Raw genomic sequence first — 20453 nt, forward strand, 5'->3', positions numbered from 1 at the left:
GGTCCCCTTTGGTCCAAATATGAATATAATCTAATCTAGCATTTATTTTTCAAATGCCTTTCATTTGTAGTAGTAACCGTTGAATGGAGCGGACGTGTTCTCATTTCGCTTCTCGAAGAAAAAAAGAATCCATATCTCGGAATAGGTACCTATTACAAAAAAATTTAAAGCCTTTCAAGAGTAGGCTCAAAATTGACACCAAAGACCCAAAATTGACCCCATCAAACCGTACCACGTTGTCCTCCCCTCCTATAGGTGTGGGTGCCTTGGCACCTGTAGTCGAGAGTAATGCTTCAATCGCACAACCAGTTGTCAGACTAAAAACTGAGGAACAGACGGATAAACCAGAGGGATGCACAATTCATTCCCAGCCTTTGAGTAAAGGTGGGGTTTCCGATTCAGATTCAGACAACGACATTGTCAACGAGACAGTATTCGCAGCCGAATCGAGAGTTGTGGACAGGGGGATGGAGGCCAAAGTGAGCGATGGCTTTGCTTAGCTCACAAGCAGAGCGAGAAAGCGTTCCGGTGCACCACGAAGGAGACAGAGGAGTGTGTACCGGCAGCCCAGGATGCTGGAAGGGATAGAACGCTTTGGGCCAAATTCCTATATCAATTTCTCGCTCTGCTCTTAAATACCGTCTGTCGAAAGCACGCTAACTTTCGAAGAAGTAAAGCTAGCCACTTGAAATTTTGCACAAATACTTTTTATTGGTGTAGGTCGGTTGGGACTGTAAATGGTCCATGTTTTGATAAAGCTGCCATATAAACTGATTCTGGGTCTTGACTTCTTGAGCCTCTAGAGGGCGCAATTCTCGTCCGATTTGACTGAAATTTTGCACGTGGTGTTTTGGTATCACTTCCAATAACTGCACTAAGTATGGTTCAAAACGGTCCATGTTTTGATATAGCTACCATATAAACCAATCTTGGGTTTTGACTTCTTGAGCCTCTAGCCTATAGTTTATGTTCCGTTTAATTGTTTCCTAAAAGTATGCCTTGCTTTTATTGTTACTTAGCTACCCTAAGATATGTTACACAATATATTATAAAATTTTTAGAAGCCTGTGACATATTAAAATTGGTTGCCTGTTTACCCCCCAAATTTATCAACTTCTTTCCCGCCAAATTTGACCATTAATTCTGCGTCGTAATTCATTTAGTCAACTCGTTATTTTTTTCCTTTTTGTGGTTCAAGCATTTCTCGCTACCACTCTAATGGTGATTGAAAGTGCAAGTGCTGCAGGTGCGTTACTTTGGGTACAATTTCCAATTTTCCTGCTAGCTTTTTACGAAGGTCCATGAAAATGTTATTGCAAATTTTTCACAAAATGCTGGGGTTTTAAGGTCACCATAAAATATGCCTTAGTTACCTTTAGAGTACTAAGAATGCCATATATAGCTAGCCATGCACGGAAAGCAACAACAAGGAAACATGGACAAAAATAGTTTCATTGCTTCGGTTTTTATGTAAGCAATGAAGCAAACTGCATCGTTAGACCATGCAGATGTGGTCACTCACGGAGCACTGATGAATGCCTATGGGTTTCAAACTACTCCTGGGTAAATGCTGGGTTTCTTCAAGTCGGGGGAAAAATTCTATGCTCTTTCTATGACCACAACTGCACAACAGTTACGAGTGTGGGAAATTTGGTTCGAAAGGTAATGGCTGTCGAAAGCATGCGAAAAAATGCGTCATATTTTGGAATGGCATGTAATTTGTTGTGTTATCAGTAGCAGAGATCGATATTTAAAGGAGGATTAGGAAAACTTAAGGGTCAAGGTCAAAAGTTTATTAAAGTTTTAGTTCAGCATTAGCGGACACCATATTGAGGGCCAATTTTGTTTTACAAAATATTTTAGCCATATTATTAAATTTTAGGCTTCCCTATGTCCTCAAATCATGATTACTTTAATGCATTCTGCATGAGACAAAGATATTGCCTTATATTCTTTCATTTTAAAAGTTTTTATTCTTTACAGCAATTCATTTGTAAAATTTCGTATTTATTTAAAAATCCTTTTAATTTGAGTTTCATTAATGTGCTGTTTTGTTTTTTCTTTCTTTTCCGCTCTCCCTCACGCTCACTTACCCCGTTACATGGATGCGTTTTGTGTAATTTGCAGCTGAATACTATGATAACAATCATTGTCATCCTTGCCATAGCACTTGTGAGACCTGTGATGGACCCACCGAATCCAATTGCCTAAGTTGTCCCCAGAGCCTGCTGTTGCAGAACAAACATTGTGTAAGCACCTGTGATGATGGCTACTACATGGAGGCTGGTGTTTGTGCAAAATGTTTGCATACCTGCACACAATGTGTGTCACGAATGAATTGTACAGCATGTGCCAAAGGATTGCAGCTACAAAGTGGCGAATGCCGCACCACCTGTGCTGATGGGTAATTATACGAAATATGAATTGCATTTTAAGTTTCAACCTTTATACTGTCTCACACCCAACAGACACACACACACTCACACATATAGTTACGCAAATGCCAAGAGTTGTCCTGCCTGCCACTATTGCAAAGTGGTCGGGCATAAAATGAAAATGTTGCAATGTCATTGCAATGTTGGCAAAGCTATAAAATTGTGACACATAATTATAATGTGTCTTTTTCAGAGTAGGAGGGAATGACTTTAGGGAGAGTTATAAAAAGATCAAACATTTTTAGAAAATTATAAAAAAAAAAACATTTTGAAAAAAATTATGCCTAACAAAAAAGGAATTTCAAAATTTATTAAAAACTGTGGCACATAAAAAGTAATTCGTTTTTCAGAGTGGGTGGGGTTGGATCGCCACCCCTACGTGAAAGTATGTAACTACAACAATACAAAACAAGGTGAAGCGTGTTGAGTTGGACCGGGCCAAATCTATATAGCCTCCACCAAAGATGGCGTGTGACAAGTTCTTTGAATGACTTTTTCAAATATATGGGAGCTATATCAAGTTATTGACCGATATGGACCGTACTTGTCATGGTTGCAAGAACTCCCCGGAAGTCGAATTGGGCGATCGGTTTATATGTCACCTGCACGTTATAAACCGATTTAGACCATACGTAGTACAATTATTGAAAGTTACACCGAAACGTCATGTGCAAAATTTCAGCCAAATCGGATAGGAATTGCACCCTCTAGAAGCTCAAGAATTCCAATCAGGAAATCGGTATATATGGCAGCTATATCAGGTTATGGACTGATTTAGATCGTACTTGGCACAGTGGTTAGAAACATAGTTGTTAAAACACCACGTGCAAAATTTCAGCCAAATCAGGCAGGAATTGCGCTCAAGGAAGCTCAATAAGTCAAATCGGAAAAACGGGTTAATACGGCAACTATATCAAAACATTGACCGCAACGGCCTATTTACAATCTCAACCGACCTACACTAATGGGAAGTATTTCTGCAAATTTTCAAGCGTCTAGCTTTACTCCTTCTAATGTTTGCGTGGTTTCGGCAGACAGACAGACAGACGGAGATGGCGAAGTTAACATGTCATGACGATAATGATTATATACATTTTATGAGGTCTTAGACGAATATTTCAAGGCGCATTAATATCTCCATCAAGATGAGCCCAATGATCGAAAATTCTGCACAATGGAAAAATTAAAGCACCAGGAGATACGCCACATCAACCATGATTTGACTCGTTTCGACCCTTTGTTAAGGAGAGGGGTCATCATCAGAAATCTTTAGATGTAAGGGCTTCAAGGTCGTACGTTGGAAGGTTTTATTTATGTTGAAGAAATTGCGAAAGAACCTCTACGAAATGCATACAACTCACCTACCAATCCTGACACTTTATCCTAATGACTGTGTCACAGATGATGCCAACCGTTCATTGTTGTCCGAACGTCGTGGGTTCGAGCCACGGCCTGGCACAGCCGAATTTTCCAATTTTTAATTTATGAAAACCCATTTTCCACAGGATACGAAGGGACTTATGGAGACACCGGAATCTTGGAATACTGACGTTGATCGAATATTTATAATTACGGAATTTATGATCAAGGAAGCCTTGAAGAGCTTCAAATCATTTAAGTCACCCGGACCTTCTGGAATATTTCCGGCGTTACTACAATAGGAGGCAGACTATCTGGCCCTCCACCCGGCCAATATTTTCACACCGTGCCTGGGATTTGAATATACTCCGAAAACCTGGCATGAGGCAAGGGTGATATTTATACCTAAGCCCGGCAAGGCAAGTTATGCGACACTAAAGGCCTACTGACCTGTAAGCCTAACGTCCTTTCTACCCAAAACCATGGAACGTATTGTGGATACCATGATAAAGAATAGGACATCCAGCGAACTGCTCAGATACAAACATCATGCCTATGTAAAGGGAAGGTCGGTGGAGACTGCCCAGCACTATGTTGCGCATAAAATAGAAGAATCCTTCGATGCCAAGACATACACATAAGTGGTTTGCATTGACACCGAGGGTGCATTTAATAATGTGCGAATCGTCACATTGATCCAATCCTTAGACCAGTACCGGGTGGATAAGGTCCTTAGAGACTGGATAAACCATATGCTAAGGAAAGGATGGATAATTTGTGGGTCCCATGACAAAAAGGGAGGGAGAAAGTGGCACAGGGCACGCCACAGGGGGTATTTTATCGCAACTCCTTTGGGTGACCACCATAAATAACCTATTGGGGACTCCGACTGAGGAGGGATTTGAACTCGTCTGGAATTCCCACGATGTTATTAGACTTCTAAGGGGTAAGGATCCGAACCAGCTATGCGGTAGGGCCGAAAGGGCCTTGCATATGGCATATGACTGGGCTAGAATAGGGATCTCAATGTTAACCCAAAGAAGACTGAAATCTGCTTGTTAACGAAGAAGACGAAGGTGGGTCAATTTGACGCCCCATGTTTCCTCAATAAAACGATTTCCATATCTGACAAGGTCAAATACTTAGGAGTGATCTTGGATAGGAAACTTAATTGGAAGTATCACATTCAGTAGCGTACTGAGAAGGCTCAAAGATGTTTGGCACTATCTAGAAGGGCCGTAGGCTCTCGATTGATGAGTCCCGAATCCGAGGATAGTCCACTTGCTCTACAGGAGCGTGATTAGACCAATACTTACTTACGTCTCAGTAGTTTGGTGGACTGCTATGGAGAAAAAGTGCAACATAAAGACCCTAGAAAGGGTTCAGAAAACATGTTGTCGTGGCATAGGCGGAGCGACGACGACCACGCCAATTGGAGCACTGGGGGCTATTCTAGATATTCGACCCATTGACATACAGATTAAGTGTGAGGCTGCCACTGCGGCTATGAGAATTAAGGCGATGGGAGAATGGATTGTAGATGCGAGCAGCTCATACCATCGCGGTATAATCGAGGCGAAGATGGGAAACTTAGAAGGAAGGAAAGAGATTTCCGACCGGATACCTGACACGACGGTTGAGGCACTGCTGCCAGCGACACAGTCTTGGACTGACATCTGGAAGATCATGTTACACGGATGGATCAAAGCTAGAAGACAGGCAGGACCTGGGGGTCTACATTGAAAACCCAAGAACTAAAATTTATTTTTGACTAAAGCACAGAGGAGGCCTACAGGGGACTATATTGAGAACCCAAGGACTCAGATGTGTTTTAAACTGCCTGACTATATAACGGTCCTGTAGGCAGAGATCCGGGCGATCACGGAATGCGTGAGGTGGTGTGGTACTAACGCGAGGACGTCGAGTGTGAACATCTTAACGGACAGTAAAATGGCCATAAGGGCAATAAAATCCAGGAAAGTAAGGTACGGCTAGGACTTGTTTAACCCGAACCCTTTCGGGTCGACGCAGTCCGAGTTAAGGGCATGGTCCACGAACGTGCATGCAACACTGTGGAACAGCGGAACAGTCGGTAGGACGGCGAAAATCCTACGGGGTGATCCGGATCGTGAGAGGACGAGACTATTACTGAAAGGAAGTATGAAGGAAGTCAGTATAGTTTTTGGTATCATAACGGGGCACATAGGACTACGAGCTCACTTGTGCAAAATCGGTGCGGAATGTGATATCATGTCCAGGGCCCTTTAGGATGTTCAAATTGCCCCTTACTAATAGGTATGCATTAGGATCGTCTCCACCGTGTAACGTTATGCGGCTTCATGCACGCTTACACTAAGGCTATGTTGGCTCATGATGCTTCAAAGAGAATTTAGGCGTGGTTTATTTTATCCCCAAATTTGTGGCTTCTGATTATCAATGAAGCTCTGAAGTCGTTCAAGAAGTAAAGATTGAAGCTCGCTGCCTACCTGGATGATGCCCTCAGCCTGGTGTGAGACAGTTTTCTATCTATTATTGCGGGTTTTGTTCAGAAGGCGTTAAGAAAGCTGTCTAGATGGGTAAGAGCCCAAGGACTTGACATTAACCCTACAAATGCTGAGCGGTACTTCTTACCAGTGTGAGAAAACTGGACAAGGGACCTGTCCTGGATGAGATAGAGCTGCCGCTATCTCCATAGGTTTGATTTTTGATCAAAAACTAAGCTGTAGAAGGAAGGTCGAAGAAAAGGTTGGAAGAGGATTAAATATGATCGACTCCTGCCGATCTTTGGCTGGATGTACCTCGTCCTTCCTTGCCGCTTCTATATACACGCGTGGGTCTAAACCATTCCATTCAGAAGCAGCGGCTCCATAAGACATACATAGACATTTAACAATTTCTGGCTTCGGGCCATGTGAGGTCGAGCCATGAGAAAGGCTGTCAGACTCTGCTGGGTCCCGGGGCCATCAGGGGTGCCGGGGAACGGAGCTGCCGACATGCTGGTCAGTAATGGATCGTTGATTGGCGCAGATTATGCTATGAAATCTGTGAGCATTCCTACTTAATAGGGTGGATGCCATCTATGAAGACCGGCAGGGGATTATAATGAGCACCACACGAGTTGGAACTCTGAGCTGCGTCGTGTGGGGTTTTCAACATCATCGTGAGAAGCTCAGCGCATTCACAGGTTGAGGATAGTGGGATTCTCATAAATGGAATAGCTGCAACTGCATTCGTGGACAATAAGAGGCATCGAGTGGAGAATGTTAGTGAGAGACCGAGCGGCACCGACTCTTGCTTAAATACTGAATGCCTTTGATGCTCGATATGACAAGGCGAGTTATTGGCGCCTTTAAATAACCAATGACCATAACGTTCCTCTGGCGGTTAGTTCTATGGATCGGAACGTGCTTGCTCATCTATGGAGCTTGACAAGGATGGCTACATCCACATGCAAATGTGGCTGCTACAACAACAACCGCACGAATCAGCCGTAGACTGGCGATGGGGCTTGAAGAGTGGCGAAGTCCCTGTATCCTAACATTTCGCGGATAAGGACGAGCTTATCCTAGGCATTCGAATTGCTGATAGAGGTCTTGACTAGTCGTCACAACGTCAGAAGGGTAGGCTATTACAATGGTCGATAATAGCATCATCCACAATTCGCAACTTAATATAAATGAAATAGCATTGTAGTAAAAAATATTTAACCGCCTTAGGTTTAGCTTAAACTCTTAAACCTCTAAAAACCGCACCCGTTATTTCCATTAGCATGCAAACCAAGGCAATTTTTTATTACCATAATTATGTGCCGTTTTACGAATCATCTAAAGGAACAACTTTAAGGGTCATGCCATCATCATTTTCATTTTGAGAGTACTTGCTTAAAGGACAAATGGCCCCATTAAATGATTGTATTTGTGTAAATGTATGTGTGTCTGCCAGCAGTATAAAGACAAAAAAAAAAAACAGAAAAACAAAAGAAAAAGTACGACAAACAAAAATGCATAGTAACTTTAGTTTTATGGTTAACTTTACTCTTTGCCAGCGAACTTGCTAACTTTTGGTCTCTATTCCCATTTCTTCTTCCTTTTTTTTTTTTTTTTGGTTTGTTTTTTGTCTCCCTCTCTTTTGGCGTTTTATAGCTATTACAGTGACCGCGGCACTTGTGCCAAGTGTTATCTCAGCTGTCACACCTGCAGTGGTCCACGTCGTGATCAATGCGTTCAATGCCCCAGCGGTTGGCAGTTGGCTGGTGGTGAATGTCATCCCGAGTGTCCTGAAGGTTTCTACAAGTCAGAGTTTGGCTGTCAGAAGTGTCATCATTATTGTAAAACTTGTAATGGTAAGTTATAGTGTCAAGGGTTGAGGGTCTGGCACACAAAAGTTACTTTAAGTTGTGGTGCACAGTGCACTATAAAGTAGGGGGATGATGCACAATTTATCGCACTTCAACGTTTGTCTTTTGAATATTTATGTTTCTACCCAATCTGTGTGTGTGTGCGCGTGTTTGCTGAAGTGTCTGAATATTAGTTTTATGGTTTTTTTTTTTTTGCAATACGCAAGTGTATGTGTGAACACGTCAATAGGTGATACACTGTCAATAACTGTCAAATGGTGTGAATTGACTTTTGCTGCTAGTTAAGCTTCAAACTTTGTTATGGAAAAAGAAGAAATTTAACGATATGATATAAAACTTATGCCATACACATACACTCGCACTTACTACTTAGGTCAGTTGTGTACGTTTTGTAAATATTTCTTGAGATGTTACAGAGTTCACAGCTTCACACATTTGCACATTATTTTCAAGCTTGAAAGTTGGTATTTTTGTATGTGGACACAATCATTTGCAATTGCGAGTGTATTTACCCATTGCTAATCTATATAATAGGCCATTGTTATTTTGTTGCATACTTTAAGGGGCTTGCAGAGTATTGCAAAACATTGTTATTTTGTTGCATACTTTATGGGGCTTGCAGAGTATTGCAAAACATTGCATATCATTAGTAAAACTAAGAATTGTTGAAGAATAGTAGACTTATTTCTTAACTCAAATCAAGTATATCGTTCAAATAAATTTGAATCTATTTAGACCTGAAGTTTACATGTAAAATTGGGGTCCAAGCCAATGGCAAAACAGCTGGTTTTATGCACCGGACTGAATCGATGGAACCCCTAATCGGCTAAGTACTGCTGCATCTGTATTTAGATTGTTCAATCTGAGACAGCATATTCTGGATTGCCTGCTGCACGTAATACTGTGCTCCTAAAGGACCTAGTGTGCAGTGAGAGTGAAGTCCTGGCTTTTCGTGCACCTCTCCGATCAGTATGGACCTATTATTCCTGTGATAGATGCTAGTAACGTTTAGATCTCTACCGCTTAGTAGTTATACCCGTGGATAAACAACAACGAATTTTAGCACTCTTTCATAAGCCAGACAGGGATTACATTGGTAGAGCAGATTTATGCCCCCCACTAGCACGCAGAAAGAGAATAACTCACCAAATGAAGATTGCAGAAATTGGGCATTGATCTTCATTCCGTTACCTGATTTATAAATAATCATTTCTTGGTAACAGGTAACTCCATTGGTATCACTTCCGATCGCCGGATGGTAGTCAATCACAAGAAAGCTGAAGGCTTTAGAGAATATTCTTATATAAGTTTTGGTGTAATACGAAATGTCTCAGTTGTATGTAAGTTAGGGTGGGGCGATTGGTATGAAAGGAAAAAATCTTAATGAACGATTCGCATTTCTGATTCTTGGGATTGTACTGAGCCAAAAAAATCCACTTGACCATACATCTACGGTGAATATCGAGCTTCCAGATTTTGTTCGGCCTTAACTTTTTTGGAAAATTTGCAAATTTTCTTGGTCTCATAATTTGTTAAATATTTGAAGTTTTGACATATTTTCAAAAGTAAAGTTATAGTTATTGTCCCAGAATACAATTTCTCTGAAGATATTGCTTCGTTTTCATGGTCAAAAAGGCGAAAAATTCACAATTTTTTGTCAATTTTTTTTTATATTTTGGCCTATAACAGTCAAACCAATGAGATTTTCGATCCACAGAGGAGGATCTCCAACTACTTAGCACCAGAGCCGATTGGGGTGTGGTAATTCACGATTCGTTTTCCTGGGAGGGATGAATGGAGATTGAATGCTACACTTGACAAAAGACAAAAAATTTAGACAAGACAATAGTTAAGTACTCATTGGTAGGATGCTGAATATGCAGCCCATTGAAGAGAGCTGTGCCACCAAGGTCGCGCTTAGGCTGAGGGAGCTCGTCATGCTGAAGCAGGATGGTTGCGGCCACAGTTTGATTGTGGGTGTTATGGATGCGAACGATAGACTGAGGAGGATCTCCGACAACCTGTCATCATGGCCGACGGGGTTGGGGGAATTCGCGATTCGCTTTCCTGGTAGGGATGAATGGAGAGCGAATGCTGTATGTGGAGAATGAGACCTCGATCTACAACGATGGCTCCAAGATTGAGTCATGGACCGGACTGGGAGTCTACTCTGATGCACTCAATATCGGTATGTCTTTGAGACTGCAGAACGAGTGTACCATCTTTGCCATTACAATAGCCGCAAAAGAAATTCTGGTAAGAGCTGTAAGCACTAAAAACTCAGGATCTATGTGGACAGTATGGCGGCGCTCAAGGCCTTGGGGTCGAGAATGGGGGGTCGAGGATGGTGAGGTCGAGGATGGTGAGGTCGAGGATGGGTCTAGGATGGTGAGGTCGAGGATGATGGGGTCGAGGATAATAGGGTCGAGGATGGTGGGGTCGAGGATGGTGGGGTCGAGGATGGTGGGGTCGAGGATGGTGGGGTCGAGGATGATGCTGGTCGAGAATGATGGGGTTGAGAATGGTGGGGTCAAGGATGGTGGTGTCGAGGATGGTGGGTTCGAGGATGGTGGGGTCGAGGATGGTGGTGTCGAGGATGGTGGGGTCGAGGATGGTGGGATCGAGGATGTTGAGGGAATTCCCAGAAAATGAGAGGGCGAACTCGGAGGGGTTCCTCTGCGCCGGGCGGCCCAACCACCGGTCTTGCCTACGTTTTATTTGTCGAGCTAATGAACACTGTAGAGGGGATGGCCAGGGCGGCGTCGGTGACGGGAGGGGACTCGGTGGATGGGTCGAACTGCAAAGGCTCTCTGTCCTGTCATCGACAGGAGGAGGACGACATAGTTGCTGGAGTTCGAAAAGAGGTCAATGAGAACCTTAACAGGGGTCATAACCGGGCACTATGCCATAGGCTGCATGGCGGAGCACATGGAAATACCGCACAATGACTTCTGTAGGAGTTGCCTCTATGAGGATGAGACTATTGAGTACTTGCTGTGTTCATGTCCGGGTCTACATGGACGTAGGCTCTACTTTCTAGCGAGCCGTTTCTTTTGCGATCTGGGTGAACTTGCGAACGTATCTCTGGTAGATCTCATGAGATTTGTTGAAGAAACAGGATGGTTCCGATGGGGAGGCCATAAACTACGTCGTAAGTGGTACATCCGTGCTTTTCCGTTCCTCCCGTTTTCCATTCCTCCTGTTTTTCTTTTATTCATGTATAACCTCTAGTCCGAGGAATCACATCATCTTTCATTTCCCTTTATTTCGAGGGTACCACAATGGGGAAAACAGGCCTCCGAGTGAACTCACCTTTGGTGGGCAAACCACTCAACCTAACCTAACCTCTAGTCCATCGCAAAAGCATTGCAACGCTGTGCAGTGCTAACAAATTGTGCTGAGAGAGCGTTCCAATGCTTTTGCGATGTACAAGAGAGTTTTAAACTATTGTAAAGAATCAGAAACCCTAATGTGCATGCTGTAGTGTTGCGCCTTCTACTTCTGCAGAAGGTAAGTAACTTAGGATTTATGTGGATACTGTGGGGGCACATGAGACCTTTGATTCGAGGGCTGTGAGGTCTATAACCTTGGCGTACATAACGATAACTTCCCGGTCACAATGTTTTTCTGGGAAATGAGAAATCGAACGAAAATGACAGGAGGGGCTCGTTCATGAGAAGCGTACCTACCGAGTGTCACGCATATGTGCCATTTGTCGAACTCCCGGTACGGGATAACAATGAACTCCACATAACGATGACTATGGTTCCCAGTCACAAAGTTTTTCTGGGAAATCGAAGGTCACGCATATGTGCCATTTGTCGAACTGCCATTACGGGATAACAATGAGCACCACATAACGATGACTTCGGTTCCCGGTCACATTGTTTTTCTATGAAAAAAGAAATCAAACGAAAATGACAGGAGAGGCTCGTTCATGACAAGCGTACCTACCGCAGCTCACGTATATGGGTATGTGGGACAACAATGAACACCACACGGGCTGAAACTTTGAGCTCCCATCTGTGTCATTGTTATCACGAGAAGATTTGCTGGGAGCTACCGGGCGCGTCAACAGGTTGTGGATAGTGGAGAGCTTCATACGGAGTAACTGTAATTGCAGCCGCGGACAATCAGTGGTAACGAGTGAAGAGTCTCAGTGAGAGGCCGGGTGGCACCGGCTCTTGCTTAAATACTGAGTTCCTATGATGCTGGATATGACAAGGCGAGGTATTGGCGCCTTTAAATAACCAAAGGCCATAATGGTCCCACGGCGATCGATCCTACAGACCAGAACGAGCTAGCTCATCTATAGGAGCTTAACGAAGATGTGGTTACAGCAACAACAACAGCTATGTGGATAGCGGAAATAAGCTGGAATATCAATGGCAGAGTTGATGCTGATGCCACTGGAATTTCCGGACAATCATGTTTGGCAACATGGTCTTTGGCAGTAGCACTAAGAATGCAGACAAAAAATTTGCCATAATACTGATATACAAGCTAAGAAAAGTTCGTAGTTAGACTCTGTCCATCAGGAAAACTTGATTTGCAGTGTTACTCCTTGTCGATAGGTAACACCGGATATTCATGATCGATAGCAAGATTTTTAGGGGTACACAAGAGAGTAACAATTTGGTTTGGGCTGCATTCATGATGATGCTGTATCAGAGGTGATTCACACCTCTGCCGATTTGCTGCCAAATGCATCTGAAGCCATTAACCTCCAAGGTATAGTAGAGTAAATCCAAGATCGGGATAAACAGAGCATAACTTAGCTATGGGCATATGGATAAAGTTATCAATACTTTTACAACATCAATAGAAATAAAAACAGACCGATAGCAAAGATTATTCCTGGCTAAGGACTCTTTCTAATTCGAGTTTGATGGGAGGCTATCAAGAACTTATATGCTTTATACAATAGGTTCTGGCACCTATGTTTTAGGTGATGCAAACGGAATTATAAAGTTTCCCATTATGAGAGCCATAGTCCTAGCTATCTTATTATACAAAGTATTATAAAAATTTTTATTTTACAATCAACCTTTTAGGAATTTCTTTCATAAAATTATTCCAAATTGAAAAGCAATATGAAAGACTACAAAAATTTCACTTTTCTTGCTCCATTTGATATTCATTTGACACAAATAAATGATATAATATGGAAATAATATGCCCTAAATGGGCAATTTCATTTGAGCCCCCTAAGGTATGCAACATAAATAATGGCTCATGTTAATCTCTTGCCAATAATACATCAAATAATTTTATTTTCATTTATTTTGTAATTATTAAAAATATGCCCAAATGCATTCAGCAAATACCAACACACTCACACAAAAACACAGTAAACCCATTTATAGCCAACAACCATTCTTTGCAATAACCATCACATCACATCATATCGTATCACATATTGCCATTTCATCTGATGTTATTGTTTGTGTGTGTGTGTGTGTTTCTGTATTTGTATCTCTTCCCCATCACTCTCATGGCATTCATTCTCCTTCGTAGGTGCTGGTCCATTAGCCTGTACATCATGTCCAGCTCACTTTATGTTGGATGGCGGTCTGTGTATGGAATGTCTGGGTTCCCAATACTATGATTCACCCACACAGACATGTAAAACATGCCATGAATCGTGTCGTTCCTGTACAGGTCCCGGCCAATACTCATGTCAGACGTGTGCCTTCCCATTGCATTTGGATCGTTTGAATAATCAGTGTGTGCCGTGCTGTGCAAATGATGCTTCGCCCGAGGATCAGTCATGTTGTCATTGTGACAAGGATACTGGTATGTATTTCAAATGGAATTTGAGTGAACGCATATTCACTCGTATGTATGTATGTATGTATGTATGTTATTTCCTGTTTTTGTGCATTTTAATTATTTGCTTTCAATTATGATTGGGAAAAGGGACATAGTTTTGATTGGTTTTCGAAATTATTGCATAAGTTATTTGACTGATAGCTCATTTTTATGGGAAAGGGTAAATTGTGAAGAATTTTGGATAAATATTTAAGAATATGAAAATGAATGAAGGTCCATTAAATATATGTATAAACGGAAAACTAAGTTTGAGAAGATGAAAATGGATCACAAAAAAGGTTTTGAGAACTTAAGTTTATTTCAACTATTCTTCAAGTTTTAGACTTGCTCATCAGAAACTATTAACGAATGAGTAACTGGCCAAACCGTCGAAGTTAAACACCGATGAAGTTCAACCATTCTACCATTTTGAAAACATATTGATAATTTTTTGATATTTTGGATTATTTCCCTCGTTTACTTTAATTCATTTTATTTTATTCCATACAAGTTTTTAACAAGTAAAAACGTGCTGTGTTCGAACGAGCCGAATCTTGATTCCATGGATTCCGCTTAAAATTTGCCTCTATAAACTCAGTTCGTATTTATATTATTTTAGAAATCATTTCGGGAATTGGTTGCGGCTGCTATGGTCTCAATCAGTCATATAGGGAATCGGTATTTAAAGGGCCTATATCAGTATAATAACCGATTCGGATCATACTTGGCACGGACGCTGGAAGTCATAGCATAGATCCATGTCGAATTTCAGGCAAATTATATGAAAATTGAGGCCTCTAGGGGCTTAAGAAGTATAAACTAGGGATCGGTTTATTAGGGGGTTATATAAGTACATTCTCCGATTCAGATCATATTTGGCATGTATATTAGAAGTCTTAAAAGAAGTCCTTGTGCCAAATTTCAGACAAACTACATGAAAATTGAGGCTCACAGGGGCTCAAGAATTCAAATCAGGACATCGGTTTGTATAAGGGGTTTCATCAGGTTAGACAACGATTCGGATCATAATCGACACTGATGTTGTCGGTTTTTACAACCGATCTTCAGATTAAACTTCTTGAGCGTCTAGTAGGCACATTTACCATCCTATTGTATTAAAATTTTGCACGTGGTATTTTGGTATGACTTTCAACAACTATGCTAGGTATAGTTCAAATCAGTTCTTCAGCCAAATCGGACAAAAATTGCGGCTTCTAGGGGCTCAAGAAATCAAATCGGGGGATCGGTTTATATGGGAGCCATATCAGATTATATACCGATTTGAACTGCACTTGGTCCAGTCGTTGCAAGTCGCAGCAGAATACTGTGTGCAAAATTTCAGCCAAAAAGGGAGACCGGTTTATATGGGAGCTATATCAGGTTCTTGACCGATTTGGACCGTACTTGTCACAGTTATTCGAAGTCGTAACAAAACCTCACATGCAAAATGTCAGCCTGATAGGAGAAAATTGGGGCTTGTCAAGACTCAAGAAGTCAAATCGGGAGATCGGTTCATATGGGAGCTATATCAGATTAAAGACCGATTTGCGCCGTGCTTGGTACAGTTGTTTGAAATCATAACAAAACACTACATGCAAAATTTTAGTTAAATCGGACAAACATTGTGGTTTGTAAGGGCTCAAGAAGTCAAATCGGGGGATCGATTTATATGGGATCTATATCAGGTTACGGACCGACTTAAACCGTACTAGGCACAGTTGTTGGAAGTCATAACAAAACACTTTGTGCAAAATTTCAGCCAAATCGGACAAAATTTGTGGTTTTCAGGGGCTCAGGAAGTCAAATCGGGGGATCGGTTTATATGGGAGCCATATCAGATTATATACCGATTTGAACTGTACTTGGTCTAGACGTTGCAAGTCATAACGGAATACTGTGTGCAAAATTTCAGCCAAATCAGATAAAAATCGCGGCATATAAAGCTTAAAAAATCAAATCGGGAGATCAGTTTATAAAGGAGCTTTATTCGATTATAGGCCGATTTAAACTGTAGTTGGTATAGTTGTTGCAATGCGGTTAACCATGTTTATTGACGGCAGTTCTCTGGCCTTCATTGCCAAATCGTCTGCCCTTTCATTGCCCCTGTAAAATATAGTCCGATCCCATATTTAGATATACATAGCTGCCATATTAGACCGATATGCCGGTTAAGGATGAAATTAAAACAGTGAGTTGTTTTGAGCCTCCCGATATCCGACTCAAATATGGTTCAGATCGGAGTATATTTAGATATGGCTGCCATATAGACCAATCTGCCGATAAACGGTAAGAAGCCCATAAAAGCTTTATTGATTACCCGATTTCGCTGAAATTTGAAACAGTGAGTTGTTTTAAACCTCCCTATATGCGACTCAAATATGGTTCAGATCGGAGTTTATTTAGATATGGCTGCCATATAAACCGATCTGCCGATAAATATTTATTTATTATCCGATTACGCTGCCATGTTAACCTATATATTATATTGACTTCTTAAGCTTCGCAAGGCCGCAATTCTTATTCGATTATGCTGAAATTTTGCATGTGGTGTTTCGGTATGACTTCTAACAACTGTGCAATGTATGGTTAAAATCGGTTAATAGCTTAATATAGTTGCCAAATAAAATGATCTCCCGATTAGATTTCTTGAGCCTTTAGAGGGCGCAAGTCTTCTCCATTTTAGCTAATTGTTAGCACATATAGGTTTGGTATGACTTCCAACAGCTGTGCCAAATATGGTAAATCGGTTCATAACCTGATTTCGCTGCCATATAAACCGATCTCCCGATTAGACTTGTTGAGCCTATAGAGGGCGCAATTCTTCTCCGATTTAGCTAAGTCTTGGCACATATGAGTTTGGTATGACTTCCAATAACTGTGTCAAATATGGCCTAAATCGGTTCATAAGCTGATATCGCTTCCATATAAACCAATCTTGAATCTTGACTTCTTGACCACTGGAGAGCGCAATTCCTATCCGATTTGGCTGAAATTTTGCATGAGATATTTTGTTATGACTTGCAATAATTGTGCCAAATATGGTCTAAATCGGTTCATAACCTGATATCGCTGCCATATAAACCGATCTTCCGATTAGACTTCTTGAACCTCTAGAGGGCGCAAGTCTTCTCCGCTGTAGCTAAGTGTTAGCATATATAGGTTTGGTATGACTTCCAACAGCTGTGCCAAATATGGCCTAAATCGGTTCATAACCTGATATTGCTGCCATATAAACCGATCTCATGATTAGATTTGTTGAGCCTCTAGAGGGCGCAATTCTTCTCCGATTTAGTTAAGTTTTGGCACATATGGGTTTGGTATGACTTCCAATGGCTGTGCCAAATATGGCCTAAATCGGTTCATAACCTGATATCGTTGCCATATAAACCGATCTCCCGATTAGACTTCTTGACCCTCTAGGGGGCGTAATTCGCATCCGATTTGTCTGAAATTTTGTACAACGGCTTCTCCCATGACCTTCAACATACGTGTCAACTATAGCCTAAATCGCTTCATAACCTGATATAGCTGTCATATGGAACCAATCTCCCGATTAGACTTGTTGAACTTCTAGAGGGCGGAATTCTTCTCCGATTTAGCTAGGTTTTGGGACATATGGGTTTGGTATGACTTCCAAAAGCTGTGGAATCGGTTCATAACCTGATGTAGCTGCCATATAAACCGATCTTAAATCTTGACTTCTTGAGCACTAGAGGGCGCACGTCCTATCCGATTTGGCTGAAATTTAGCATGAGGTATTTTGTTATGACTTCCAACAACTGTGCCAAATATGGTTCAAATCGGTCTATAACCTGATATAGCTGTCATATAAACCGATCTCAGGATTAGACTTCTTGACCCTCTAGAGGGCGCAATTCCTATCCGATTTGGCTGACATTTTGTGCAACGGCTTCTCCCATGACCTTCAACATACGTGTCAAATATGTTCTGAATTGGTCTATAGCCTGATACAGCTCCCATATAAACCTATATTCCGATTTTACGTCTTCAGCCTCTAAAGGGGGCAATTCTTATCCGAATTAGCTATTTGTGGTCCGAATCGGATCACAACTTGATATAGCTCCAATAGTATAGCAAATCTTATCCATTATCCTTTATTTGCCTAAGAAAGGATACCGTTCAAAGAAATCGACAAATGCAATCCATGCTGTATATAAGATTGGGCTTGGCCAAACCTACACGCTTCTACTTGTTTTGTTTTATTTCAGTATACCCTACACCACTACTGTGGGTATTATAACTTAGTGCATTTGTTTGTAACACCCAACAGGAAGAGATATAGACCCATTGATAAGTATACCGACCGACTCAGAATCACTTTCTGATTCGATTTGGCTATGTCCGTCTGTCTGTCCGTCTGTCCATGTTAATTTGTGTACAAACGATATGTCGCAATTTTCATCCGATCGTCTTTAAATTTGCTACAGGGGTGTTTTCCGGCCTAGAGATGAAGCTTTTCGAAATTGGAAAGAATCGGTTCAGATTTGGCTATAGCTTTCATATATATGTTCGTCCGATTTGCAGTAATAATGCAATAAAAATGTCATTTGTTAACCGATTTTCTTGAAATTTGGTACGATGGATTTTCTCTTGACTTTCGACAGTTTTCATAGAAATCGGTTTAGATTTAGATATAGCTCTGACATACATATCGCCCGATTTTCACTTTAAGAGCCACTGCAAGCGCATTTGTTGGCCAATCCTACCAGAACTTTGTACAACGCTTTCCTCGACTACTTCCAAAATATTTATAAAGTTTGCTCGAAATCGGTTCAGATTTAGATATAGCTGTCATATATATGTTCGTCAGATTTGGCCTAATATTGAAATAAGGTGCTCATTTTTTAACCAACTCTCTCAAAATTTGGCGATTTCACTTCTATGGTCACTGCAAGCGCATTATTGACCAAAATTGCCAAAATTGTGCACAAAACTTTCCGCGATGCATATTTGCTCGAAATTTTATATGGATTGAAAACATCTGCCGAGATCCATCAAACTTGGTTCAGAATTAGGTATAGCTCCCACTTTGACGACTTTATAATACCCCACACCTACACTATGTATAGGGTATTATAAAGTCGGCACTGCCTTTCCTTAGTGGCTTTATTTTATTTTGTTTTGTTTTTTTTGTACCCCCACCGAAGGATGAGGGTATATTCATTTTGTCATTCCGTTTGCAACACATCGAAATATCAATTTCCGACCCTATAAAGTATATATATTCATGATCAGCGTTAAATCTAAGACGATCTAGACATGTCCGTCCGCCTGTCTGTTGAAATCACGCTACAGTCATTAAAAATAGAGATATAAATAGGTTAAGTTTGAAGGTGGGCTATATCGGACTATATCTTGATATAGCCCCCATATAGACCGATCCGATGATTTGGGATCGGCCCATAAAAATCGCATTTATTATCTGATTTTGCTGAAATTTTTGTTAGGCCAGTGAGTTGTGTTAGGCCTTTCAAGTTCCTTCGTTAATTTGGCGCAGATCGGTTCAGATTTGGTTACAGCTGCCATATAGACCGATCCCCCGATTTAGGGTCTTGTGCCCATAAAAGCCACATTATTATCCGATTTTGATGAAATTTGGGACAGTGAGTTGTGTTAGGCCCTTCGACATCCTTCGTTAATTTGGCCCAGATCGGTCCAGATTTGGATATAGCTGTCATATAGACCGATCCTCCAATTTAGGGTATAAAAGCCACATTCATTATCTGATATTGCTGAAATTTAGAACAGTGAGTTGTCTTGGGCCCTTCGATATCATTCTTTAATTTGGCGCTGATCGGTTCAGATTTGGATATAGCTGCCATGTAGACCGATATTTCGATTTATAGTCTTGGCCCCATAAAAGGCGCATATATTGTCCGATGTCGCCGAAATTTGGGATAGTGAGTTAAGTTAACCCCTTTGACATACATCTGCAATATCGCACAGATCGGTCCAGATTTGGATATAGCTGCCATGTAGACCGATCTCTCGATTTAAGGTTTCTGGCCCATAAAAGGCACATTTATTGTCCGATGTCGCCGAAATTTGGGAGCGTGAGTTGTGTTAATCCCTTCGACATCCTTCTTCAATTTGGTCAAGATCGGTCCAGATTTGTATATAGTTGCCATAGAGATCGATATCTCGATTTAAAGTCTTGGCCCCATTAAAGGCGCATTTATAATCCGATTACACTGAAACTTGATACAGTGACTAATATTGGGCTTTTCGACATCCGTGTCGCATATGGTTCAGATTGGTTTATTTTTAGATAGAGAGACTAAAAAGACCAATATTCTGTTTTACACAATTGAGCAATGACTTGCACTTATTAGTAATCGGAACATATTTCGATATAGCTGCTATGGGTCATAAGGTATGCATTTTTCACCGAATTTTGATGAATGTTGGTTTGCATATATTCCCGATGTGGTGGGTATCCAAAGTTAGGCCCGGTCGAATTTAACGCATTT

General features: G+C 41.3%; 1 protein-coding gene across 5 annotated transcripts in view; it reads left to right on the forward strand.

Annotated features, from left to right (window-relative positions):
• The window catches only part of LOC106090602 (furin-like protease 2), a 902413-nt gene that overhangs the window by 856186 nt on the left and 25774 nt on the right, over positions 1-20453 (forward strand). For 4 of the 5 annotated variants that reach the window (XM_059366325.1, XM_059366324.1, XM_059366326.1 and 1 more), the window contains exons 13-15: positions 2128-2404; positions 7937-8136; positions 13669-13947. In XM_059366325.1, coding sequence (XP_059222308.1) covers positions 2128-2404; positions 7937-8136; positions 13669-13947 — 756 coding nt within the window. The remainder of the gene's footprint in view (positions 1-2127; positions 2405-7936; positions 8137-13668; positions 13948-20453) is intronic. The other variant, XM_059366328.1, reaches the window with a different exon arrangement.

Source organism: Stomoxys calcitrans, chromosome 4, assembly GCF_963082655.1.
Source record: "Stomoxys calcitrans chromosome 4, idStoCalc2.1, whole genome shotgun sequence".
Classification (NCBI taxonomy): Eukaryota; Metazoa; Arthropoda; class Insecta; order Diptera; family Muscidae; genus Stomoxys; species Stomoxys calcitrans.